At 50.5% G+C, this 12,849-nt stretch overlaps 1 protein-coding gene across 4 annotated transcripts in view; it reads right to left on the bottom strand.

Annotated features, from left to right (window-relative positions):
- Positions 1-12,849, bottom strand: part of cep192 (centrosomal protein 192) — a 99,864-nt gene that overhangs the window by 4,349 nt on the left and 82,666 nt on the right. For all 4 annotated transcript variants that reach the window (XM_031811885.1, XM_031811884.1, XM_031811887.1 and 1 more), the window contains 5 exons: positions 10,779-10,951; positions 2,889-3,008; positions 2,211-2,326; positions 343-469; positions 176-234 (listed from right to left, as the gene is read on the bottom strand). In XM_031811885.1, the coding sequence (XP_031667745.1) occupies positions 176-234; positions 343-469; positions 2,211-2,326; positions 2,889-3,008; positions 10,779-10,951 (595 nt within the window). The remainder of the gene's footprint in view (positions 1-175; positions 235-342; positions 470-2,210; positions 2,327-2,888; positions 3,009-10,778; positions 10,952-12,849) is intronic.

The following is a 12,849-nucleotide window of genomic DNA, read 5'->3' as shown; positions in this document are numbered from 1 at the left end:
ACTCAGGTTACACACACAGCACCAATCACAGCCTTTCAGTACATCATAGCCTGGTCCCAGACCTGGTTGTGCCGTCTTGGTCAACTTCTATGGTCATGGTCTAGCTCTGTGGCCAGGCTAACCAGGACACTGATTACAGAAGAGGAATGACAGTCACCAAGCGGCGTGGACTCACCTTAGGGAATATTTGGAATGCTTGATGTGGAAGGGCTCTTTAGGGGTTAGGAACATCAGCTGCAACATCAGACAAGCTCAACATCAAATCCATGCAATGCAAAGCATTCTGGGTAGTTATCACATCAATCACAGTTCATGCAATTATTCTGTGTGTGTGTTGCTCACCGCATGCGTTTCCAAGGAGTTGTTTCTCATGTTGACCTTCAGTGTGCTGGTCTCCCCCACCCTGGTAGGGGGGAATGAGTAGTGGTCCTGGGGGGCGTATACCCCCCTACACAGAGCATCCTCCTGACTGGAACACACAACATCATCCACACATTTAACATCGACCTGAACCTTCCTCCTCCATGGGGCTCTGAGCTTCCTGAACCTTCCTCCTCCATGGGGCTCTGAGCTTCCTGAACCTTCCTCCTCCATGGGGCTCTGAGCTTCCTGACCATCTATCTGAACCTTCCTCCTCCATGGGGCTCTGAGCTTCCTGACCATCTACCTGAACCTTCCTCCTCCATGGGGCTCTGAGCTACCTGAACCTTCCTCCTCCATGGGGCTCTGAGCTTCCTGACCATCTACCTGAACCTTCCTCCTCCATGGGGCTCTGAGCTTCCTGACCATCGACCTGAACCTTCCTCCTCCATGGGGTTCTGAGCTTCCTGACCATCTACCTGAACCTTCCTCCTCCATGGGGCTCTGAGCTTCCTGACCATCTACCTGAACCTTCCTCCTCCATGGGGCTCTGAGCTTCCTGACCATCTACCTGAACCTTCCTCCTCCATGGGGCTCTGAGCTACCTGAACCTTCCTCCTCCATGGGGCTCTGAGCTTCCTGACCATCTACCTGAACCTTCCTCCTCCATGGGGCTCTGAGCTTCCTGACCATCGACCTGAACCTTCCTCCTCCATGGGGTTCTGAGCTTCCTGACCATCGACCTGAACCTTCCTCCTCCATGGGGCTCTGAGCTTCCTGACCATCTACCTGAACCTTCCTCCTCCATGGGGCTCTGAGCTTCCTGACCATCTACCTGAACCTTCCTCCTCCATGGGGCTCTGAGCTTCCTGAACCTTCCTCCTCCATGGGGCTCTGAGCTTCCTGAACCTTCCTCCTCCATGGGGCTCTGAGCTTCCTGACCATCTATCTGAACCTTCCTCCTCCATGGGGCTCTGAGCTTCCTGACCATCTACCTGAACCTTCCTCCTCCATGGGGCTCTGAGCTACCTGAACCTTCCTCCTCCATGGGGCTCTGAGCTTCCTGACCATCTACCTGAACCTTCCTCCTCCATGGGGCTCTGAGCTTCCTGACCATCGACCTGAACCTTCCTCCTCCATGGGGTTCTGAGCTTCCTGACCATCTACCTGAACCTTCCTCCTCCATGGGGCTCTGAGCTTCCTGACCATCTACCTGAACCTTCCTCCTCCATGGGGCTCTGAGCTTCCTGACCATCTACCTGAACCTTCCTCCTCCATGGGGCTCTGAGCTTCCTGAACCTTCCTCCTCCATGGGGCTCTGAGCTTCCTGACCATCTATCTGAACCTTCCTCCTCCATGGGGCTCTGAGCTTCCTGACCATCTATCTGAACCTTCCTCCTCCATGGGGCTCTGAGCATCCTGACCACTTATCCTTCAGAACAAATCAAGAGCTATATCTGAATGTTAACCAGATAGCCAGCTGACTGACTAAATAGCTGGTTAACTAGCTGGCTAACTAGTGCTCCCTGTTTTGTGATTCATCTTCCACTGTGCTCTGGACTGTGGAGGGTTGACCTTGTTTTTCTAGTCATCACTAGTGAGACCTGACTGCCAGTCCTTACCCAGTCATCACTAGTGAGACCTGACTGCCAGTCCTTACCCAGTCATCACTAGTGAGACCTGACTGCCAGTCCTTACCCAGTCATCACTAGTGAGACCTGACTGTCAGTCCTTACCTAGTCATCACTAGTGAGACCTGACTGCCAGTCCTTACCTAGTCATCACTAGTGAGACCTGACTGCCAGTCCTTACCCAGTCATCACTAGTGAGACCTGACTGCCAGTCCTTACCCAGTCATGCCCCCATCAGCAACCGGGTCAGGTCTTCTCCTGGTCTTAAAGGCTTCAGTCTTCACCAGAGAACAGTCTGCTTCCTGAGGAGCCACCGCTGGACCAACCTTCACACCCTGAAACACACCATCATCATCATGGCCACCCTCCACACCACCGTCACCCCCCACGCCACCGCCACCCCCCACCCCACCGCCACGCCAAAGCAGAAGGGCCGTTCATTAGGGGACAGTATAATGATGTCCTATAACAGTCTCCTGGCAGTAGAATGATGTCCTATAACAGTCTCCTGGCAGTATAATGATGTCCTATAACAGTCTCCTGGCAGTATAACGATGTCCTATATCAGTCTCCTGGCAGCATAACGATGTCCTGTAACAGTCTCCTGGCAGTATAACGATGTCCTATATCAGTCTCCTGGCAGCATAACGATGTCCTGTAACAGTCTCCTGGCAGTTTAACGATGTCCTATATCAGTCTCCTGGCAGTATAATCATGTCCTATATCAGTCTTCTGGCAGTATAATCATGTCCTATATCAGTCTCCTGGCAGTATAGTGATGTCCTATATCAGTCTCCTGGCAGTATAACGATGTCCTATATCAGTCTCCTGGCAGTATAGTGATGTCCTGTAACAGTCTCCTGGCAGTATAATGATGTCCTATATCAGTCTACCCACAGTGCCACAGAGCTGGAAGCGTATCCTGGTCTTGTGTTGAGGCTCAGCCACTGGGTGACACTCCAGGTCCCAGAACTGAGCATAGTCCCCTCGGTCCCTGGGCAGGAAGGTGATGGGCACCTGGAGGAGAGGAGGAGACACCAACGGGAGGAGATCAACAGGAAGAGAGGAGACATCAACAACACCATCATGGTCAAAGCCCAACAGGACATCCTATTGACCAAAGACACATTGTTCTGGGGACCAGGGGTGTGACTGGGTAAAGCTGGGTGGTCAGTAACCCTAATAAAGATATGTTCTGTGACCAGGGGTGTGACTGGGTAAAGCTGGGTGGTCAGTAACCCCCCTAATAAAGATATGTTCTGGGACCAGGGGTGTGACTGGGTAAAGCTGGGTGGTCAGTAACCCCCCCTAATAAAGATATGTTCTGGGGACCAGGGGTGTGACTGGGTAAAGCTGGGTGGTCAGTAACCCTAATAAAGATATGTTCTGGGACCAGGGGTGTGACTGGGTAAAGCTGGGTGGTCAGTAACCCTAATAAAGATATGTTCTGGGACCAGGGGTGTGACTGGGTAAAGCTGGGTGGTCAGTAACCCTAATAAAGATATGTTCTGGGGACCAGGGGTGTGACTGGGTAAAGCTGGGTGGTCAGTAACCCTAATAAAGACATGTTCTGGGGACCAGGGGTGTGACTGGGTAAAGCTGGGTGGTCAGTAACCCCCCTAATAAAGACATGTTCTGGGGACCAGGGGTGTGACTGGGTAAAGCTGGGTGGTCAGTAACCCCCCTAATAAAGATATGTTCTGGGACCAGGGGTGTGACTGGGTAAAGCTGGGTGGTCAGTAACCCTAATAAAGATATGTTCTGGGACCAGGGGTTTGATTGGGTAAAGCTGGGTGGTCAGTAACCCTAATAAAGATATGTTCTGGGGACCAGGGGTGTGACTGGGTAAAGCTGGGTGGTCAGTAACCCCCCTAATAAAGATATGTTCTGGGACCAGGGGTGTGACTGGGTAAAGCTGGGTGGTCAGTAACCCCCCTAATAAAGATATGTTCTGGGGACCAGGGGTGTGACTGGGTAAAGCTGGGTGGTCAGTAACCCTAATAAAGATATGTTCTGGGGACCAGGGGTGTGACTGGGTAAAGCTGGGTGGTCAGTAACCCTAATAAAGATATGTTCTGGGGACCAGGGGTGTGACTGGGTAAAGCTGGGTGGTCAGTAACCCTAATAAAGATATGTTCTGGGGACCAGGGGTGTGACTGGGTAAAGCTGGGTGGTCAGTAACCCCCCCTAATAAAGATATGTTCTGGGGACCAGGGGTGTGACTGGGTAAAGCTGGGTGGTCAGTAACCCTAATAAAGATATGTTCTGGGACCAGGGGTGTGACTGGGTAAAGCTGGGTGGTCAGTAACCCCCCCTAATAAAGATATGTTCTGGGGACCAGGGGTGTGACTGGGTAAAGCTGGGTGGTCAGTAACCCTAATAAAGATATGTTCTGGGGACCAGGGGTGTGACTGGGTAAAGCTGGGTGGTCAGTAACCCCCCCTAATAAAGACATGTTCTGGGACCAGGGGTGTGACTGGGTAAAGCTGGGTGGTCAGTAACCCTAATAAAGATATGTTCTGGGACCAGGGGTGTGACTGGGTAAAGCTGGGTGGTCAGTAACCCCCCCTAATAAAGATATGTTCTGGGGACCAGGGGTGTGACTGGGTAAAGCTGGGTGGTCAGTAACCCCCCTAATAAAGATATGTTCTGGGGACCAGGGGTGTGACTGGGTAAAGCTGGGTGGTCAGTAACCCCCCTAATAAAGATATGTTCTGGGACCAGGGGTGTGACTGGGTAAAGCTGGGTGGTCAGTAACCCCCCTAATAAAGACATGTTCTGGGACCAGGGGTGTGACTGGGTAAAGCTGGGTGGTCAGTAACCCTAATAAAGATATGTTCTGGGGACCAGGGGTGTGACTGGGTAAAGCTGGGTGGTCAGTAACCCTAATAAAGATATGTTCTGGGGACCAGGGGTGTGACTGGGTAAAGCTGGGTGGTCAGTAACCCTAATAAAGATATGTTCTGGGGACCAGGGGTGTGACTGGGTAAAGCTGGGTGGTCAGTAACCCCCCTAATAAAGACATGTTCTGGGACCAGGGGTGTGACTGGGTAAAGCTGGGTGGTCAGTAACCCTAATAAAGACATGTTCTGGGGACCAGGGGTGTGACTGGGTAAAGCTGGGTGGTCAGTAACCCTAATAAAGATATGTTCTGGGGACCAGGGGTGTGACTGGGTAAAGCTGGGTGGTCAGTAACCCTAATAAAGATATGTTCTGGGACCAGGGGTGTGACTGGGTAAAGCTGGGTGGTCAGTAACCCCCCTAATAAAGATATGTTCTGGGGACCAGGGGTGTGACTGGGTAAAGCTGGGTGGTCAGTAACCCTAATAAAGATATGTTCTGGGACCAGGGGTGTGACTGGGTAAAGCTGGGTGGTCAGTAACCCCCCTAATAAAGACATGTTCTGGGGACCAGGGGTGTGACTGGGTAAAGCTGGGTGGTCAGTAACCCTAATAAAGATATGTTCTGGGGACCAGGGGTGTGACTGGGTAAAGCTGGGTGGTCAGTAACCCCCCTAATAAAGATATGTTCTGGGACCAGGGGTGTGACTGGGTAAAGCTGGGTGGTCAGTAACCCCCCCTAATAAAGATATGTTCTGGGGACCAGGGGTGTGACTGGGTAAAGCTGGGTGGTCAGTAACCCCCCCTAATAAAGATATGTTCTGGGACCAGGGGTGTGACTGGGTAAAGCTGGGTGGTCAGTAACCCCCCTAATAAAGACATGTTCTGGGGACCAGGGGTGTGACTGGGTAAAGCTGGGTGGTCAGTAACCCCCCTAATAAAGATATGTTCTGGGGACCAGGGGTGTGACTGGGTAAAGATGGGTGGTCAGTAACCCCCCCTAATAAAGATATGTTCTGGGACCAGGGGTGTGACTGGGTAAAGCTGGGTGGTCAGTAACCCTAATAAAGATATGTTCTGGGGACCAGGGGTGTGACTGGGTAAAGCTGGGTGGTCAGTAACCCTAATAAAGATATGTTCTGGGGACCAGGGGTGTGACTGGGTAAAGCTGGGTGGTCAGTAACCCCCCTAATAAAGATATGTTCTGGGGACCAGGGGTTTGACTGGGTAAAGCTGGGTGGTCAGTAACCCCCCCTAATAAAGATATGTTCTGGGACCAGGGGTGTGACTGGGTAAAGATGGGTGGTCAGTAACCCCCCCTAATAAAGATATGTTCTGGGACCAGGGGTGTGACTGGGTAAAGATGGGTGGTCAGTAACCCCCCCTAATAAAGATATGTTCTGGGACCAGGGGTGTGACTGGGTAAAGCTGGGTGGTCAGTAACCCCCCCTAATAAAGATATGTTCTGGGACCAGGGGTGTGACTGGGTAAAGCTGGGTGGTCAGTAACCCCCCCTAATAAAGATATGTTCTGGGGACCAGGGGTGTGACTGGGTAAAGATGGGTGGTCAGTAACCCCCCCTAATAAAGATATGTTCTGGGGACCAGGGGTGTGACTGGGTAAAGCTGGGTGGTCAGTAACCCCCCTAATAAAGATATGTTCTGGGGACCAGGGGTGTGACTGGGTAAAGCTGGGTGGTCAGTAACCCTAATAAAGATATGTTCTGGGGACCAGGGGTGTGACTGGGTAAAGCTGGGTGGTCAGTAACCCTAATAAAGATATGTTCTGGGGACCAGGGGTGTGACTGGGTAAAGCTGGGTGGTCAGTAACCCTAATAAAGATATGTTCTGGGGACCAGGGGTGTGACTGGGTAAAGCTGGGTGGTCAGTAACCCTAATAAAGATATGTTCTGGGGACCAGGGGTGTGACTGGGTAAAGCTGGGTGGTCAGTAACCCCCCTAATAAAGATATGTTCTGGGACCAGGGGTGTGACTGGGTAAAGCTGGGTGGTCAGTAACCCCCCCTAATAAAGACATGTTCTGGGGACCAGGGGTGTGACTGGGTAAAGCTGGGTGGTCAGTAACCCCCCCTAATAAAGACATGTTCTGGGGACCAGGGGTGTGACTGGGTAAAGCTGGGTGGTCAGTAACCCCCCTAATAAAGATATGTTCTGGGACCAGGGGTGTGACTGGGTAAAGCTGGGTGGTCAGTAACCCCCCTAATAAAGATATGTTCTGGGACCAGGGGTGTGACTGGGTAAAGCTGGGTGGTCAGTAACCCCCCTAATAAAGATATGTTCTGGGACCAGGGGTGTGACTGGGTAAAGCTGGGTGGTCAGTAACCCCCCTAATAAAGATATGTTCTGGGACCAGGGGTGTGACTGGGTAAAGCTGGGTGGTCAGTAACCCCCCCTAATAAAGATATGTTCTGGGGACCAGGGGTGTGACTGGGTAAAGCTGGGTGGTCAGTAACCCTAATAAAGATATGTTCTGGGGACCAGGGGTGTGACTGGGTAAAGCTGGGTGGTCAGTAACCCCCCTAATAAAGATATGTTCTGGGGACCAGGGGTGTGACTGGGTAAAGCTGGGTGGTCAGTAACCCTAATAAAGATATGTTCTGGGGACCAGGGGTGTGACTGGGTAAAGCTGGGTGGTCAGTAACCCTAATAAAGATATGTTCTGGGGACCAGGGGTGTGACTGGGTAAAGCTGGGTGGTCAGTAACCCCCCCTAATAAAGATATGTTCTGGGACCAGGGGTGTGACTGGGTAAAGCTGGGTGGTCAGTAACCCCCCCTAATAAAGATATGTTCTGGGGACCAGGGGTGTGACTGGGTAAAGCTGGGTGGTCAGTAACCCCCCTAATAAAGATATGTTCTGGGACCAGGGGTGTGACTGGGTAAAGCTGGGTGGTCAGTAACCCTAATAAAGACATGTTCTGGGGACCAGGGGTGTGACTGGGTAAAGCTGGGTGGTCAGTAACCCCCCTAATAAAGACATGTTCTGGGGACCAGGGGTGTGACTGGGTAAAGCTGGGTGGTCAGTAACCCCCCTAATAAAGATATGTTCTGGGGACCAGGGGTGTGACTGGGTAAAGCTGGGTGGTCAGTAACCCCCCTAATAAAGATATGTTCTGGGGACCAGGGGTGTGACTGGGTAAAGCTGGGTGGTCAGTAACCCCCCTAATAAAGATATGTTCTGGGACCAGGGGTGTGACTGGGTAAAGCTGGGTGGTCAGTAACCCCCCTAATAAAGATATGTTCTGGGGACCAGGGGTGTGACTGGGTAAAGCTGGGTGGTCAGTAACCCCCCTAATAAAGATATGTTCTGGGGACCAGGGGTGTGACTGGGTAAAGCTGGGTGGTCAGTAACCCCCCTAATAAAGATATGTTCTGGGGACCAGGGGTGTGACTGGGTAAAGCTGGGTGGTCAGTAACCCTAATAAAGACATGTTCTGGGGACCAGGGGTGTGACTGGGTAAAGCTGGGTGGTCAGTAACCCCCCTAATAAAGATATGTTCTGGGGACCAGGGGTGTGACTGGGTAAAGCTGGGTGGTCAGTAACCCTAATAAAGATATGTTCTGGGACCAGGGGTGTGACTGGGTAAAGCTGGGTGGTCAGTAACCCTAATAAAGATATGTTCTGGGGACCAGGGGTGTGACTGGGTAAAGCTGGGTGGTCAGTAACCCCCCCTAATAAAGACATGTTCTGGGGACCAGGGGTGTGACTGGGTAAAGCTGGGTGGTCAGTAACCCCCCTAATAAAGATATGTTCTGGGACCAGGGGTGTGACTGGGTAAAGCTGGGTGGTCAGTAACCCCCCTAATAAAGACGTTCTGGGGACCAGGGGTGTGACTGGGTAAAGCTGGGTGGTCAGTAACCCCCCTAATAAAGACATGTTCTGGGGACCAGGGGTGTGACTGGGTAAAGCTGGGTGGTCAGTAACCCCCCTAATAAAGACATGTTCTGGGGACCAGGGGTGTGACTGGGTAAAGCTGGGTGGTCAGTAACCCCCCTAATAAAGACATGTTCTGGGGACCAGGGGTGTGACTGGGTAAAGCTGGGTGGTCAGTAACCCCCCCTAATAAAGATATGTTCTGGGACCAGGGGTGTGACTGGGTAAAGCTGGGTGGTCAGTAACCCCCCCTAATAAAGATATGTTCTGGGACCAGGGGTGTGACTGGGTAAAGCTGGGTGGTCAGTAACCCCCCTAATAAAGATATGTTCTGGGACCAGGGGTGTGACTGGGTAAAGATGGGTGGTCAGTAACCCTAATAAAGACATGTTCTGGGGACCAGGGGTGTGACTGGGTAAAGCTGGGTGGTCAGTAACCCTAATAAAGATATGTTCTGGGGACCAGGGGTGTGACTGGGTAAAGCTGGGTGGTCAGTAACCCTAATAAAGATATGTTCTGGGGACCAGGGGTGTGACTGGGTAAAGCTGGGTGGTCAGTAACCCCCCTAATAAAGATATGTTCTGTGACCAGGGGTGTGACTGGGTAAAGCTGGGTGGTCAGTAACCCCCCTAATAAAGACATGTTCTGGGGACCAGGGGTGTGACTGGGTAAAGCTGGGTGGTCAGTAACCCCCCCTAATAAAGATATGTTCTGGGACCAGGGGTGTGACTGGGTAAAGCTGGGTGGTCAGTAACCCTAATAAAGATATGTTCTGGGGACCAGGGGTGTGACTGGGTAAAGATGGGTGGTCAGTAACCCCCCTAATAAAGATATGTTCTGGGACCAGGGGTGTGACTGGGTAAAGCTGGGTGGTCAGTAACCCCCCTAATAAAGATATGTTCTGGGACCAGGGGTGTGACTGGGTAAAGCTGGGTGGTCAGTAACCCCCCCTAATAAAGATATGTTCTGGGGACCAGGGGTGTGACTGGGTAAAGCTGGGTGGTCAGTAACCCTAATAAAGACATGTTCTGGGGACCAGGGGTGTGACTGGGTAAAGCTGGGTGGTCAGTAACCCTAATAAAGATATGTTCTGGGGACCAGGGGTGTGACTGGGTAAAGCTGGGTGGTCAGTAACCCTAATAAAGATATGTTCTGGGACCAGGGGTGTGACTGGGTAAAGCTGGGTGGTCAGTAACCCTAATAAAGACATGTTCTGGGACCAGGGGTGTGACTGGGTAAAGCTGGGTGGTCAGTAACCCCCCTAATAAAGATATGTTCTGGGACCAGGGGTGTGACTGGGTAAAGCTGGGTGGTCAGTAACCCCCCTAATAAAGATATGTTCTGGGGACCAGGGGTGTGACTGGGTAAAGCTGGGTGGTCAGTAACCCTAATAAAGATATGTTCTGGGGACCAGGGGTGTGACTGGGTAAAGCTGGGTGGTCAGTAACCCCCCCTAATAAAGATATGTTCTGGGGACCAGGGGTGTGACTGGGTAAAGCTGGGTGGTCAGTAACCCCCCCTAATAAAGATATGTTCTGGGGACCAGGGGTGTGACTGGGTAAAGCTGGGTGGTCAGTAACCCTAATAAAGATATGTTCTGGGGACCAGGGGTGTGACTGGGTAAAGCTGGGTGGTCAGTAACCCTAATAAAGATATGTTCTGGGGACCAGGGGTGTGACTGGGTAAAGCTGGGTGGTCAGTAACCCTAATAAAGATATGTTCTGGGGACCAGGGGTGTGACTGGGTAAAGCTGGGTGGTCAGTAACCCCCCCTAATAAAGATATGTTCTGGGACCAGGGGTGTGACTGGGTAAAGCTGGGTGGTCAGTAACCCTAATAAAGATATGTTCTGGGACCAGGGGTGTGACTGGGTAAAGCTGGGTGTTCAGTAACCCTAATAAAGATATGTTCTGGGGACCAGGGGTGTGACTGGGTAAAGCTGGGTGGTCAGTAACCCTAATAAAGATATGTTCTGGGACCAGGGGTGTGACTGGGTAAAGCTGGGTGGTCAGTAACCCTAATAAAGTCATCGGTAGGGGTAGAGATGGAGTAATCACCTGCATCTTGTGGTATGCTCCCAGGGTTCCAGAGACTCTGGGACATCTGAAGGCTGTGTAGGTGGCCCGGTACACATCCCCACTGCTGTCCACCCCCTTTACATAAGGAGGGGCGAAGGAAGACAGGTACCACCTCACCTGCTCTCCTCTGTTCTCCACCTCCACAGACGACTCTGACGAAGGAAGAGACGGCTTTAGATCAAAACACTGGAAACAGGAACATTCAAGAACATACACGGCATTTTGGTATTATCTAGAGGGGAAATAGGGCTATTGACTGGCAACTGCCAACTCCAGAGATTATAGATGTGTCCCAACGCTGAGATTATAGATGTGTCCCAACGCTGAGATTATAGATGTGTCCCAACGCTGAGATTATAGATGTGTCCCAACGCTGAGATTATAGATGTGTCCCAACGCTGAGATTATAGATGTGTCCCAACGCTGAGATTATAGATGTGTCCCAACGCTGAGATTATAGATGTGTCCCAACGCTGAGATTATAGATGTGTCCCAACGCTGAGATTATAGATGTGTCCCAACGCTGAGATTATAGATGTGTCCCAACGCTGAGATTATAGATGTGTCCCAACGCTGAGATTATAGATGTGTCCCAACGCTGAGATTATAGATGTGTCCCAACGCTGAGATTATAGATGTGTCCCAATGCTGAGTAACGCTGGGAGTCAGAGATTATAGATTTGTCCCAATGCTGAGATTATAGATATGTCCCAATGCTGAGTAACGCTGGGAGTCAGAGATTACAGATATGTCCCAATGCTGGGATTATAGATGTGTCCCAATGCTGAGATTACAGATGTGTCCCAATGCTGAGATTACAGATGTGTCCCAATGCTGAGATTACAGATGTGTCCCAATGCTGAGATTACAGATGTGTCCCAATGCTGAGATTACAGATGTGTCCCAATGCTGAGATTACAGATGTGTCCCAATGCTGAGATTACAGATGTGTCCCAAAGCTGAGATTATAGATATGTCCCAACGCTGAGATTATAGATATGTCCCAACGCTGAGTAACGCTGGGAGTCAGAGATTATAGATATGTCCCAATGCTGAGATTATAGATATGTCCCAATGCTGAGATTATAGATATGTCCCAATGCTGAGTAACGCTGGGAGTCAGAGATTATAGATATGTCCCAATGCTGAGATTATAGATACGTCCCAATGCTGAGTAACGCTGGGAGTCAGAGATTATAGATATGTCCCAATGCTGGGATTATAGATGTGTCCCAATGCTGAGATTACAGATGTGTCCCAATGCTGAGATTATAGATACGTCCCAACGCTGAGATTATAGATGTGTCCCAATGCTGAGATTATAGATGTGTCCCAATGCTGAGATTATAGATGTGTCCCAATGCTGAGATTATAGATATGTCCCAATGCTGAGTAACGCTGGGAGTCAGAGATTATAGATATGTCCCAATGCTGAGATTATAGATGTGTCCCAATGCTGAGATTACAGATGTGTCCCAATGCTGAGATTACAGATGTGTCCCAATGCTGAGATTACAGATGTGTCCCAATGCTGAGATTACAGATGTGTCCCAATGCTGAGATTACAGATGTGTCCCAATGCTGAGATTACAGATGTGTCCCAAAGCTGAGATTATAGATATGTCCCAACGCTGAGATTATAGATATGTCCCAACGCTGAGTAACGCTGGGAGTCAGAGATTATAGATATGTCCCAATGCTGAGATTATAGATATGTCCCAATGCTGAGATTATAGATATGTCCCAATGCTGAGTAACGCTGGGAGTCAGATATTATAGATATGTCCCAATGCTGAGATTATAGATACGTCCCAATGCTGAGTAACGCTGGGAGTCAGAGATTATAGATATGTCCCAATGCTGGGATTATAGATGTGTCCCAATGCTGAGATTACAGATATGTCCCAATGCTGAGATTATAGATGTGTCCCAATGCTGAGATTATAGATGTGTCCCAATGCTGAGATTACAGATATGTCCCAATGCTGAGATTATAGATGTGTCCCAATGCTGAGATTATAGATGTGTCCCAATGCTGAGATTATAGATG

This window comes from Oncorhynchus kisutch, unplaced genomic scaffold, assembly GCF_002021735.2.
Source record: "Oncorhynchus kisutch isolate 150728-3 unplaced genomic scaffold, Okis_V2 Okis02a-Okis13b_hom, whole genome shotgun sequence".
Taxonomy (NCBI): domain Eukaryota; kingdom Metazoa; phylum Chordata; class Actinopteri; order Salmoniformes; family Salmonidae; genus Oncorhynchus; species Oncorhynchus kisutch.
Note: the sequence above shows the minus strand (reverse complement) of the source record. Positions and strands in the feature narration are given on the sequence as shown.